The sequence below is a fragment of the Rhinichthys klamathensis genome, unplaced genomic scaffold (genome assembly GCF_029890125.1).
Source record: "Rhinichthys klamathensis goyatoka isolate OS25496 unplaced genomic scaffold, OSU_Roscu_1.1 h1tg000005l_1, whole genome shotgun sequence".
NCBI classification, from domain to species: domain Eukaryota; kingdom Metazoa; phylum Chordata; class Actinopteri; order Cypriniformes; family Leuciscidae; genus Rhinichthys; species Rhinichthys klamathensis.
The window spans coordinates 2645384-2658167 of NW_026606558.1; the positions used below are offsets into that span (position 1 = coordinate 2645384).

The 12784-nt window shown below is 41.2% G+C and overlaps 2 protein-coding genes across 5 annotated transcripts in view; one reads left to right on the plus strand and one right to left on the minus strand.

The window, feature by feature from the left end:
- The window catches only part of bcar1 (BCAR1 scaffold protein, Cas family member), a 98241-nt gene extending 95680 nt beyond the window's left edge, over positions 1-2561 (plus strand). For all 4 annotated transcript variants that reach the window (XM_056255217.1, XM_056255224.1, XM_056255242.1 and 1 more), the window contains one exon: positions 1449-2561. In XM_056255217.1, coding sequence (XP_056111192.1) covers positions 1449-1961 — 513 coding nt within the window. In that variant the 3' untranslated portion in view covers positions 1962-2561. The remainder of the gene's footprint in view (positions 1-1448) is intronic.
- Positions 2562-4652: 2091 nt separating this feature from the next.
- On the minus strand, positions 4653-5374 carry LOC130087463 (leukotriene B4 receptor 1-like). The gene has a single exon (XM_056253764.1). It carries the CDS (start codon positions 5361-5363, stop codon positions 4653-4655), a length of 711 nt encoding a protein of 236 aa, XP_056109739.1. The 5' UTR covers positions 5364-5374.
- Between the last annotated feature and the right edge of the window lie 7410 nt (positions 5375-12784).

Below are 12784 nucleotides of genomic sequence, written 5' to 3' on the forward strand. Positions count from 1 at the left end.
CCCGACTGAAAAAAGTTTGAGAAAGGCTGGCTTAGCATACATCATTGAGGTGGACAAGACCATTAGCATTTCTAAAAAAAAAAAAAAAAAAAGACCAAAGAGTTTCGATATTTTTCCTATTTAAAACTTGACTCTTCTGTAGTTACATCGTGCACTAAGACCGACGGAAAATGTAAAGTTGCGATTTTCTAGGCTGATATGGCTAGGAACTATACTCTCATTCCTGCGTAATAATCAAGAAACTTTACTGCCGTGCCATGAGTGCAGCAGGCGCAATGATATGACGCAGCGCCTGAAAATAGTCCCCAGCTCGGTAACTTCCAACGTGACCGGGACTAAGTTTGCATATCATTGCGCCTGCTGCACTCATGGCACGGCAGCAGAACCGGAGATCGGCTGAATGGATTCAAAAACGGTAAAACTCAACAGTTTAACTCTGGGGGAGTTGTAAAATGAGCCTATTTCCAAAAAAAGTGGAGTATCCCTTTAACCTTTGTTCATGTTCATTTCAGCATTTACTAATACTTTATTAAAATCTTGTTAACATTAGTTAATGCACTGAACTAACACGAACAAATAATGAACAGCTGTATTTTTATTAACTAACGTTAATAAAGATGAACAAATACAGTAAAAAATGTATTGCTCATGGTTAGTTCATGTTAGTTAATACATAACCTAATGTTAACTAATGAACCTTATTGTAAAGTGTTACCACATTTATTTACATACTTAATGCTTACTTGGTTACAAAGCCACTTGTTGGGCCTTTGAAACATTTAGCTGAGCTTCAGCTTTTTAACATTAGCATTGTTTAAATTTTCTAAACTGTATTTTTTTATATACATTTATTTCCATACGTATATATTTTAAATGTATGATCAAACAATAATTGAAAGAGTTGAAAGAGCCCTGTTATATCACATACCAACCACATTATACACTTTTTTAAAAATATTCTATGACATATATATAAAAATGAATATGATAGTTCACCCAAAAATGAAAATTCATTACCCATCATTTACTCACCCTCAAGTTGTTCCACACCTGTACGAGTTTCAACTTCTGCTGAACGCAAAAGAAGATATATTGAAGAATATGAGTAACCAAACAGTTAATGGGCAGTTTTATGAAAAAATAAATAAATAAATACAATGATGAAAGTCAATGGGGTCCATCAACTGTTTGGTTACCGACTTTCGTGTTCAGCAGAAGAAAGAAATTCATACAGGTTTGAAACAACTTGATGGTGAGTAAATTATTTTTGGGTAAATTATCCCTTTAAGTATATACAGATGGCATTACTTATACCTACACTTACAAATATGACATTTTATATAAATAAACATTTTATTATTCATGTATTTATTTATATATGTACAATGTTCTTTATTGCTCATCTGTTAAATACAATATTATTCACTCGTGTCCCTAACCCACAACAGCTGAAGCAGTTTGAGCGGCTGGAGCAGGAAGTCTCTCGACCAATCAACAATGACATTTCGGGCTGGACTCCGCCCTCTCAGTACCCTCAGACGCCGCGCAGTAAGCTGTGCATGGGCGACCGGCAGCTGCTGCTCTTTTACATGGAGCAGTGCGAGGCCAACATCACCACGCTCACCAACGCCATCGACGCGTTCTACTCCTCCATCAACAACAACCAGCCGCCCAAAATCTTTGTTGCCCACAGCAAATTCGTCATCCTCAGCGCTCACAAGCTCGTCTTTATCGGAGACACGCTCTCCAGGCAAGCCAAGTCTCCCGAGGTGCGCAACAGGGTGGCTCAGCACAGCAACACGCTCTGCGACAAGCTCAAAGACATTGTGGTGAGCACCAAGACCGCAGCCCTGCAGTACCCCTCGCCAGGGTCCGCCAGAGACATGACGGAGAGGGTGCGGGAGCTCGCGGGCTGCACACAGCAGTTCCGCATGGCACTCAATCAGCTACTGGCCATGTGAGTGAAGGGGTGAACGGGCCACAGAGCCTCTTTTAAACTCACTGGACAAACGTACCCTGTGCCATGAGCTTTATATCTCCAAAAAGGACAAAATGTTTAAATTGGTTGTAAATGAATTATTGTAAATATTTAAGTTGCTGTATGTCGGGGACAATATAATGGGACGAACACACGAACTTTTTGAACAATGGAGGAGAGAGAGATGGAACATATCTAAAGAGTAGATTTAAAAGACATTATGCATTATTATAGCTAAACTGTAATTATTGCTCTGATTATTATAATTGTCATCATTATTATTATTATGAGATGCTGACTAAAGGTGTTTAAAATTTTAAACGTGTATGTAGAAGTACAACCATTTCCATCAAAGATCAGATTTTTTTTTAATGAATTGTGCCTGTTGGAAGCTAAAATGGTGTTTAATGTTTATCCTCTTGCTGTTGTTCAAAGAGGCTGGGACAGTGTGAACGCAAAGCATGCTGGGAGTGAGCCGATTGACAGACAGTCCATTTTTTTATGCCCTTCCCTCGATATCTTCCCTCCATCTTGTTCACTCGGATGCACGTCATTGCTTACGTTACACGAGTGCCCACTTCTGGCGGATGTGTTTAAATGAAACGCCCAAAGCCCTTGATCACTGGAATCCGCTATGGAGCTGATTTATTATTTACAGTTTTTTCCTGATCAGTTTGTTTTACGGACCATTCTATAGGCCTGTATGTATGCTCGGGCTGTTGGAGAAAATATAAAACATTACACAAAAATGATAATACAATAAATTGTGTAACAAACAGTCAGCTTAAGTTAGCTACACAAGTATTATGTGGTTAAATGTCAAAATAACTCCAATGTGTGGGATGGGGGTAAATTAAGCGTGATCTGCTGTGACGTCACAATCATGTTGCATCGTGGTCTATGGATCTACCTGAAGTGAACATATTGAGTAGACTCGCTCCCTATCGAGGGGGCAATGGTCTGTCCAAATAATCTTCCCTCGTCCACTTGACGAAGTTGAACGCACTTCAAAAAGGCAGCGGGGATTCCCCAGAGGGGAAGTGCTTAGGGAAGTTTGCGAGTGAGTGTATATACATCATCCAATTTGGACCACTTTAGAAAACAAACGTAGTGAAAAATCAGGAACATTTTCGGACAATTTCAAAGCTCCACGAATGCCTGCTCATGGCTGTACCTCTCTGGCATGTTTTAGGCTAGTTTGAAACCTTATCATGTTATTGTTTGAGATCTGATTATGTTCAAGAGAAGAGTCGATATTCAGTCCTTCAGCCTCTTTAGACCTCGACTGTAGTGCCACTTCCTGCTGGACAGGTGCATCGTGGCAACAACGTCCCGAGAGTCGCTGATTTCATTTCTGTCTCCGAGATCTCAGATATCGCATCACATCCAACATAGACTGAGGCGTGCAGTGCACAAGTGTACTATATCCAAAACCAGCTTCCTCCAATGCATCTGTTTGTGAATGGAGACCTGAACCACCTGCCTCAACCTCCCTCACCCTGTCTTCTAGCTCCCTGTTGGTTGTATTCTAAATTTAAGAATATGTCAGAAAAAGTAGTTTAATGAAACTTATTAAACTTTTTAAGTACTGCAACATGTTGTTGTGCATATAGTCAAAATCCTTATCCGGTTGATAAAAAAGAAAGAAAAAAGAAGCATTTAAGCCGAACGGTGACCTGATGTATGTTGTACTGTTATTCTGTTTTCAAATCTGTGTTCATGGATTTAAATGATATTGACATATATGTTACTGTAAATTGCATAACTGGAAATATATGTTTAATATATTTTCATTAAAAAAATAAATTCCAGTCTAATATGTTGTTCTTAACCTATACAGATGTACACTGACAATGCAAGCTGATCATCATGCCAACCAGATGTCCGGTCCTCTTCTGTCAAACTCTTCTGGTTAAACCACCATGCAGTGTTTCCTTTATTGTTTCTGTCAAGTCAAGTAACTTTTATTTATATAGTGCTTTATAAAATACAGATAGTTTCAAAACAGCTGTACAGTGTTAACAGGAAAATGATTCAGTGATGCAAACAGAGTTCCTTGTACAGCAGTTTCTAAAAGAAAATTGTTTTATTGTTCAGCAGAAGTTCTGAGAGCATTTAGCATCAGGGTTATGAAGCAAGGATGCACAGTGTGTACAGAGACACAAGACCTACAAATCCTGCCTGCCTTTCAGTATCATAGAGGAACAGCATTTATAAGACACTATAGCAGCAATTAAATTATTTTTACTTTTAAGAGAGAGGATGGAAGCAGGGTGCATAACCATATATACTGTAGTTAATTGTGCATGGTAAAGATTATATATAATAATACTGCAGCTACAAAAACTCAAAACAGGGTTGTTTTTATAAATGCTTTTAAATGTTCTACATCTTTCTACAGACTGAAAAACAAAGGGGATTCTACTTACTACAGTTTATGACATTCCTTGAAAAGAAAACATAGAGAAAAGGATCCAGACCGCAGTTTAGCAAAGCCAGAGTCTTGCTTGTATCACCATAAACTCTACGGAAGGACTTCAGTTGGGAATGATCATCTGGATGTGATGTTTTAGTTAGAGTAGTAACTATATCAATCACATTGATGATGTGCACAGGAGTCCAAAACAGAAAGAAAGCCACAACGATGCTGACCACATGTCTCTTCTTGTAAGTCTTAACGTTTGCCCTCTGGTTTCTGGTCCTGTGGAGCTCGAGGTAGACTGGAGCTCTTGGCTTTTTGGCTCAAGCCTTTGTGCAAACAGAGATAACATGTTAACATGATCAAAAATGGAATGACGAACCCCAACAGGGTCTCAAGAAGTAAAACAGCCACTTCTACAGACCGTGACTCCATTGTCCTCTGACATCTTTGCAATCTATCCTTGTCTTTGAGTCTTTGAGTGAAAAATATTGGTAGGGCAAAAACAAAGGCTAGAATCCAGATGCCAGTCAGATGAAGGTGTCTGTGTTGTCTTTCCAGTCTGTGCAGTAGCTTTCTGTTAGTGACCCTTGACTTGATGACATTGTGATAACGGTACACACTCATGGAGGTGACCGTCAGGACACCAACATACAGACTCCAGTGACCCAAGAAGAACAGGATCCTACAAGACCAAAGGCCAAGTTTCCATCCAAACAGTATTCCACACAGCACGACAGGAGCCAAGCAAAGGGTCAAAGCATCAGAGACAGCAAGGTTTAGCATTAGACTTAAGGTAAAGCTAAAATGTGTGTTCCACTCACGAGCAATGCTGATGATTACTGCGATATTGCTTGGCAAACCCACCAAACAGCACAAACCCAGAACTACAGCAGGAGCAATCTGTTCTGAACCCACAGCAGTGCTGTTAGATGTGGAATTGAAGCCTAATCTTAGCTCCATCATCAAATTTTATTGTCTGGATAATGCTGAATCTAAGCTCTGACTGCTGAAGAACAGCGGATATGTTGACTCCTCCCTCTTCTGTAAACTAAAACCACAGCTTTGCTCTTATCTCAATCAAGGAAAACATATAATTCATTAAAGCACCCCTTTGACTCTCTCTATATATTTTCTTCTCAACTAAACAATGCAATTTTAAAAAAGATACAAAGACAACATTATGAATGTTGCATCAGTGGCGGTTCTGAATTACACTCCGGGCGAGACGAGACCCCCTTTGAGCATCCACTTTATAAAAACATAAGTGCCCCATGTATTTGTGATATTATGAATGAAATGTGAGTTATTTAGAAAAAAAGTCGAGGTGGTTTGACTGACTTTAGCCCACTAATTCCATTAGATTATTGCTCTATACCAGGAGTCTCCAACTTTTTTTCATTTGAGAGCTACTTTTTAAAAATAAAAGTGGCAGAGCTACTCATGTAATACAATAGCCTACTTAAATCTCTTAAATAATGCCTCATAACTATCCTATTAACAACTATCCAAACTGTTTTAGACCTAAAAGAATTTTGTAGGCCTGTATATGTCCCCCTTATTTAATGTCAGAGATTCATTTTTTTATAGAAAATTGTACTTTGCATATTATACTGTAAAAGTACATAATTATAGTTGCTTTTAGTTGATCATAACTAGAGATGAAATGGCATGAACATTTAATTTCATGATTATAGTGACCATAATGATCACGGTTATCAACGAATCCTGTTCAAAAAGTACTACTACACAATGAAATCAATTCAACAGGTTTTATGTCAAAAACTAGCAATTAACAAATAAAATTAGCATCAATATGCTCTTTTTGTTTACATAAACATTAAAATAATAAAATTAAAAATGATGACCAGATTTCAAAAGAGTGTCTTGCACCATGTTATCTAACATGTAGGTACAAGTTCAAATAAAGTTTTGACAAAAAAGGTTTTTATAAAAAGATAAACCTCACATATTTCAGATAATTCTTTTATAAAAAAGAATGAGTCAAAAAAAAGATAAATTACTGACATTTATAATGCACATTAGCTTATCTTTTAGTAAAATTCGGTCCGATTTTCCCGTGGCGTCTGTCGTTGCTATGCAACCATGCACTGCACTGAGTGCACTACACAACGACAAAGGGTGCTTCTCAATATCCCTCCTCGTCTCCTCCAAGGGGGTAATCCATCGACCGGAAGTTGAAGCCGGTCGGGTGCCGCCATGTTGTAGCAGAACTTCACTTGCGTTAGCATTTCCATTGACTCCCATTCATTTTGGCGTCACTTTGACAGCGAATAACTTTACATCTGAGGCGTTTAAAGACTCCATTTGTCCATTATTTATTTCTAAAGAAACACGACAATGTATAAAGTGCTCCATTACCTTCTATGTTACATTATGGCCCCGTAGAAACAGTTTTAGTAAAAATAGGCTAACGATTGCGTCATAATTAACCACTCGACTCTCTGTCGCGCTGTACAGAAATTACCGTACAGACAGGAGGAGAAGCTCGCAGGCAATCGGGGGGACGTCCCGTCAAGGGAGAAGCCCATAGATAATGAGTCCATAAAAGCAACGGAATACTTACTCCTGCTCACTCACGCCAAAGAACTCTTTGCTCAAGTTCCCCGTCTCTGCAAGATTAACGTTGGCAATTTTCACGCACAGCTACTAGAAGATTAACGTCTGTCAGACAGGTTGCCCACGTCATCAAGCTTAGTTTGAGTCGGTTTGAGTCTGCGCGTCAGGAACGGAAGTGCTCAGAAATCGCTAAAAATGGGCTTCAACTGTCTCAACTGAGTTCCAATGAGATGGCTCTGTCCATTTCTTATACTGTCTATGGTCTCCTCGCTCCTCCGTCCTCCATCCTATGACCCGGAAACCAATCGAGCTCAGCCATCTTGAAGGACATCTCCATTCTCTAATTGCACCGCGAGGAGGCGAGGATCGAGGAGTGAGGAGGCTTCCAGAGGAGCTATGAGCGAGGATACACAGGTGTACCCTTTGCGGAAGAGTTTTATTGACTAAACATGACGCACGTATCAATTCTCCTCCCCCATCACATCTGTCACAATCATTTGAATTTATACTTTACTTTTGTAGTTTACATAAACCACACAACTCACATATTTCAACAAGGTATCTTGCTTTATTATTATTTATTATGAATTTCTTAAATAAACAAACTTTAACAACATAAGGGCTAGGGATGAGTCGCGATCTTCGAATAGTCGAATAGTCGAACTGCGTTCGAAATTCGATCATAAAATTGCTTATTCGAATATCGTTATATTTTCGCGCAATTCAAATGTGACATAATTGACGGCGCGCCTACTGTCACAGATCGCGCAGCAGGGTATTTTCCTGTCGGGGACACAAGGTGTCACTAACATGAATGAAACCCCCTCCTGCGCGATCTAGGATACCAGTGTTTTATACATAGTCAAAGCCCGTCTACGGAAAGCCTGGCTACTCCCTATTAAGTCCTATTGTACCGAATTTTGGTTGTAGTTCCACCAGAATTCCACTGGGGGCGATCGTCCGAGTGCAAAATGAATGGGAGTCAATGGGGCTAGACGGCTAAATTTGTCTCTTTTACCCGATTGTCATTGAGAAATCTCAGATTTGAATGTAGGTTCTGCAAGTTCAACATGGGTTATAGGTCGAAAGTTGAATGAACGAGTGCTTATGTCCTTTCGATTTCTTTCAGGTTGAGTTGTTGTTGCCCATAACACGCTAGCATTTTGCTAATGGACGCTGATTGGTCAGTGAAGGACTGATTACGACCAGAGACACCGCTTGATGGCATCGTGGCATATACGATATGGTACAACTACAATGCAGTGCAAATAGTAAATATAAGATACAGTGAGTAATAGTAAATAGTTTAGTCAATAAAATAAACAAACAGTATACAGCAAATAAAATAGTAATGAAAAGGCTATATAAAAATATAGGCTATATAAAATAAAATGACACAACCCTGTCTATTTTTGTTAAATTTCAGTTTTATTGATCAGTAAGAGACATTATAACAGTATAAGTTTAAGGTATAATAAGTTATACAAGACAATAAATAAAGTAAACCATTCAGACACAGCAGGATACAACGTTAAAATAGCCAAAATATAAAGTTATGAAACTTCACTTTGCCCTCAGCCAAAACGATTTGCCAGGGAACAAATGATACGATTAATGATACCAAAGATCGCCCGTTAGATATACACAAGACGAATTATATCGTCTCTGGTTACTCACGTAACCGTAGTTCCCTGAGAGGAGGGAACGAGACATTACGTATGGGGAAATCCATTTTCCTCGAATCATGAAGTCTGATAGAATAACTCTTTTGCTTGCAAATAGCCAATGGCGGTCCCGCCATCACCTGATTGGCTGACACTGCTCAATATAGGTGACGGCGGGCGCCAAAAACCTCAGAATCTTAGCTGAACGAGAGTAAGGAGACTGAGAGTTCCTCCCACACGGCAGGTTACGTAATGTCTCGTTCCCTCCTCTCAGGGAACTACGGTTACGTGAGTAACCAGAGACGTTCCCTTATCGAGTCGGTCTCTCGACATTACGTATGGGGAACAATAAAACCCCCGCCGCGTGGGAGAAACCCCGCCCAGCTCTCAGGAACAGACACCGGACCTGGTTAAAACATCTATTGGCACAGAGCCAACTCGGCATCTGCACCAACGAAGGCCCCTCCCAGCTAAGCACGCTGAACTGAATGGAGGGAGATTGCAGCAAGTGATTGGTGCTTAGGAAAATACTGCCGGCTATGAATGCGGACATAACAAGGGGGCACAATATAGTGAACATGATAGCTATGCTAATAATAACTCGCACTGTCTGACGACTAGTCGAACCGTGGCTAGAGCGCGCGCCATCGGGGCAGTCTAGCCTAGTCCAACGACAGCTCAGCTTTCTCTCCCTGCACTGACAGACATGTGGTGCGAATGAAGGGATATTCAAGTTATAGAATCTCGCGAAGGTATTACGAGACGACCAACCTGCCGCGAAACAAATGTCTTGAATAGACATGCCTTTCGCCCACGCCCATGATGACGCCAAACTCCTAGTGGAGTGGGCGTGCACCCCTATAGGGAAACGGCTTCCCGTGAAGCATAAGCCAGCCAGTGCACAGCCTCCACTATCCAGTGAGATAGCCTCCGTTTCGACAGCGCGCCGCCTCTTAGCACCCGCGTAGCAGACGAAGAGCTGCTCTGAAGTTCGAAACTGGCTAGTTCTGTTCACATAAGCACGCAGGGCACGCATGGGGCACAAGCGTACTTCTGAGACTCTGAAACACTGACCTCATCCGGGCAAAATGCTGGAATTGCAACCACCTGGGCTCTGATGAATATACACAGTAGATAATAGCCCCATAATAGCATAGCACCTCAGTAAACAACAAACACATAGCCGTAGCTACAACTGTGAGTAGACGAGTTAGCACAGAATAGCCAGTTGTACTGAAGGAAACGGGGCAACATAACAGCATAGCACATGTACGTAACAGCATCGGTCGCTGTAGCGCATCCATGCATGTACATAACGCAGCATAAGTCGCCGTAGCGACAGAACTGCGTAGAGACAGAAACTGAGATGTACAGTTCGATCAGGATGGCTAGCTGCACGGAAACGGGGCAGCATTACAGCAAAACACATGGTAAATTGCACATCCGTGTACGTACATACATTCAGAAACTGTGAGTATGCACAGTAGATTAAGATAGCTAGTTTTGCACTGAAAGAAACAGAGCAACAAAATAGCAACACGCGTCCTTATACGTACATAAGTGCAGTGTAGTCGCTGTAGCGACAAACTGAATATGCAGTTAGATAGGATAGCTGGTTGTTGCACTGAATGATAGAGGGCAACATAACAGCATAACACATCAGTGTGCACATTTTAAACATCTGTGTGTATAATGCAGCTCAAGTTGCTGAAGCGACCGAAACTGCATGAATATGCGTACACAATGGTCCATTACATTGAAGGGCAGCATAACGCTTCAATATCTACACAGATGCAATGCAAGTCGCCGTAGCGACGACTGAGACTATGCACAAGCATAGTTACATTTTTGTGTACAAAAAACACAGCGTCAGAGGCATAGCGACATCGACTGTAAATACGTAGTTAATCGGAATAGCCGGCTGCACTGAGGATACAGGGCAACATATAACGGCATAAATCAGACACATATCAATGTACATAACACAGCGTCTGTGGCATCGCGCAACAACTGTGACTACACAGTAAAAGAGTAGCCAGTTGCACTGAAGGGTACAGGGCAATATATAGCGGTTGCAGTTACACATATCAGTGCGTTGTGTGTACACAGCGTCAGTTGCATCGTACAACAATTGTGAATACGTAGTGATCAGAATAGCCATTTGCACTGAAGGATAGGGCAAAATATGACGGCATAGATCATAACACATATCAGTGTGTTTAGTGTGCACAAACACAGCGTTAGTTGCATCGCACGACCACTATGAATACGCACTGCGTAGTAATCAGGATAGCCATTTGCACTGAATGACACAGGGCAATATATAATGGCATAAATCATTACACATAACAGAGTGCGGTGTGCACAAACACAGCGTCAGTTGCATCGCACGACAACTATGAATACGTAGTAATCAGAATAGCCATTTGCACTTAATGACACAGGGCAATATATAAGGCATAAATCATAACACATATCAGTGTGTAGTGTGCACAAACACAGCGTTAGTTGCATCGCACGACAACTATGAATACGCACTGCGTAGTAATCAGGATAGCCATTTGCACTGAATGACATAGGGCAATATATAATGGCATAAAACATTACACATAACAGAGTGCGGTGTGTACGTAACACAGCGTCAGATGCATCGCGCACGAACTGTGAATATGTAGTAATCAGAATAGCCATTTGCACTGAATGACACAGGGCAATATATAAGGCATAAATCATTACACATATCAGTGTGCAGTGTGTACAGCGTCAGTTGCATCGCACGACAACTGTGAATACGTACTGCGTAGTAATCAGAATAGCCATTCCACTGAAGGATACAGGGCAATTTACAACGGCAAATTCATATAGTGTGCAGTGTGTACATAAACACAGTGTCAGTTGCATCGCGCAACAACTGTGAATACGTACTGCGTAGTAACCAGAATAGCCATTGCACTGAAGGATACAGGGCAATATACAACGGCAAATTCATATGTGCAGTGTGTACATAAACACAGTGTCAGTTGCATCGCGCAACAACTGTGAATACGTACTGCGTAGTAACTAGAATAGCCATTGCACTGAAGGATACAGGGCAATATACAACGGCAAATTCATATGTGCAGTGTGTACATAAACACAGTGTCAGTTGCATCGCGCAACAACTGTGAATACGTACTGCGTAGTAACCAGAATAGCCATTGCACTGAAGGACACAGGGCAATATATGGCATAAATCATTACACACAACAGTGTGTAGTGAGTACGTAACGCAGCGTCAGTTACATCGCGCAACAACTGTGAATACTTACGGTGTAGTAATCAGAATAGCCATTGCACTGAAGGACACAGGGCAATATATAATGGCATAAATCCTTACACATAACAGTGTGTAGTGAGTACCTAACACAGCGTCAGTTGCATCGCGCAACAACTGTGAATACGTACTTGCAGTAATCAGAATAGCCATTGCACTGAAGGACACAGGGCAATATATAATGGCATAAATCCTTACACATAACAGTGTGGTGTGTACGTAACACAGCGTCAGTTGCATCGCGCAACAACTGTGAACACGTACTTGTAGTAATCAGCATAGCCATTGCACTGAAGGACACAGGGCAATATATAATGGCATAAATCCTTACACATAACAGTGTGTAGTGAGTACGTAACACAGCGTCAGTTGCATCGCGCAACAACTGTGAACACGTACTTGCAGTAATCAGAATAGCCATTGCACTGAAGGACACAGGGCAATATATAATGGCATAAATCCTTACACATAACAGTGTGGTGTGTACGTAACACAGCGTCAGTTGCATCGCGCAACAACTGTGAATACACACTTGTGTAGTAATCAGAATCGCCATACAGGGCAATGAATGCTGCGGTGGGGGCTGGGCGCCAGCCACCGGGAAAGCATTGACTGCTATATGAAATGGTATAGCTCGTCCGCGGCATCATGCACGGGGACATAGATAGCCATCTCCTCGGGTTTCCCCGAGCTTCCGCTCTGCGATGCGTCTCCCGTCTATGAGGCGGGTAATAATGGGGAGAGAAGCTCTTTTGCTGAGACATGTAATGTACCTTGTTATTGAAACAGAACACAGCGGTTTCAGAAACAACACATTCTCGTCGAACTCT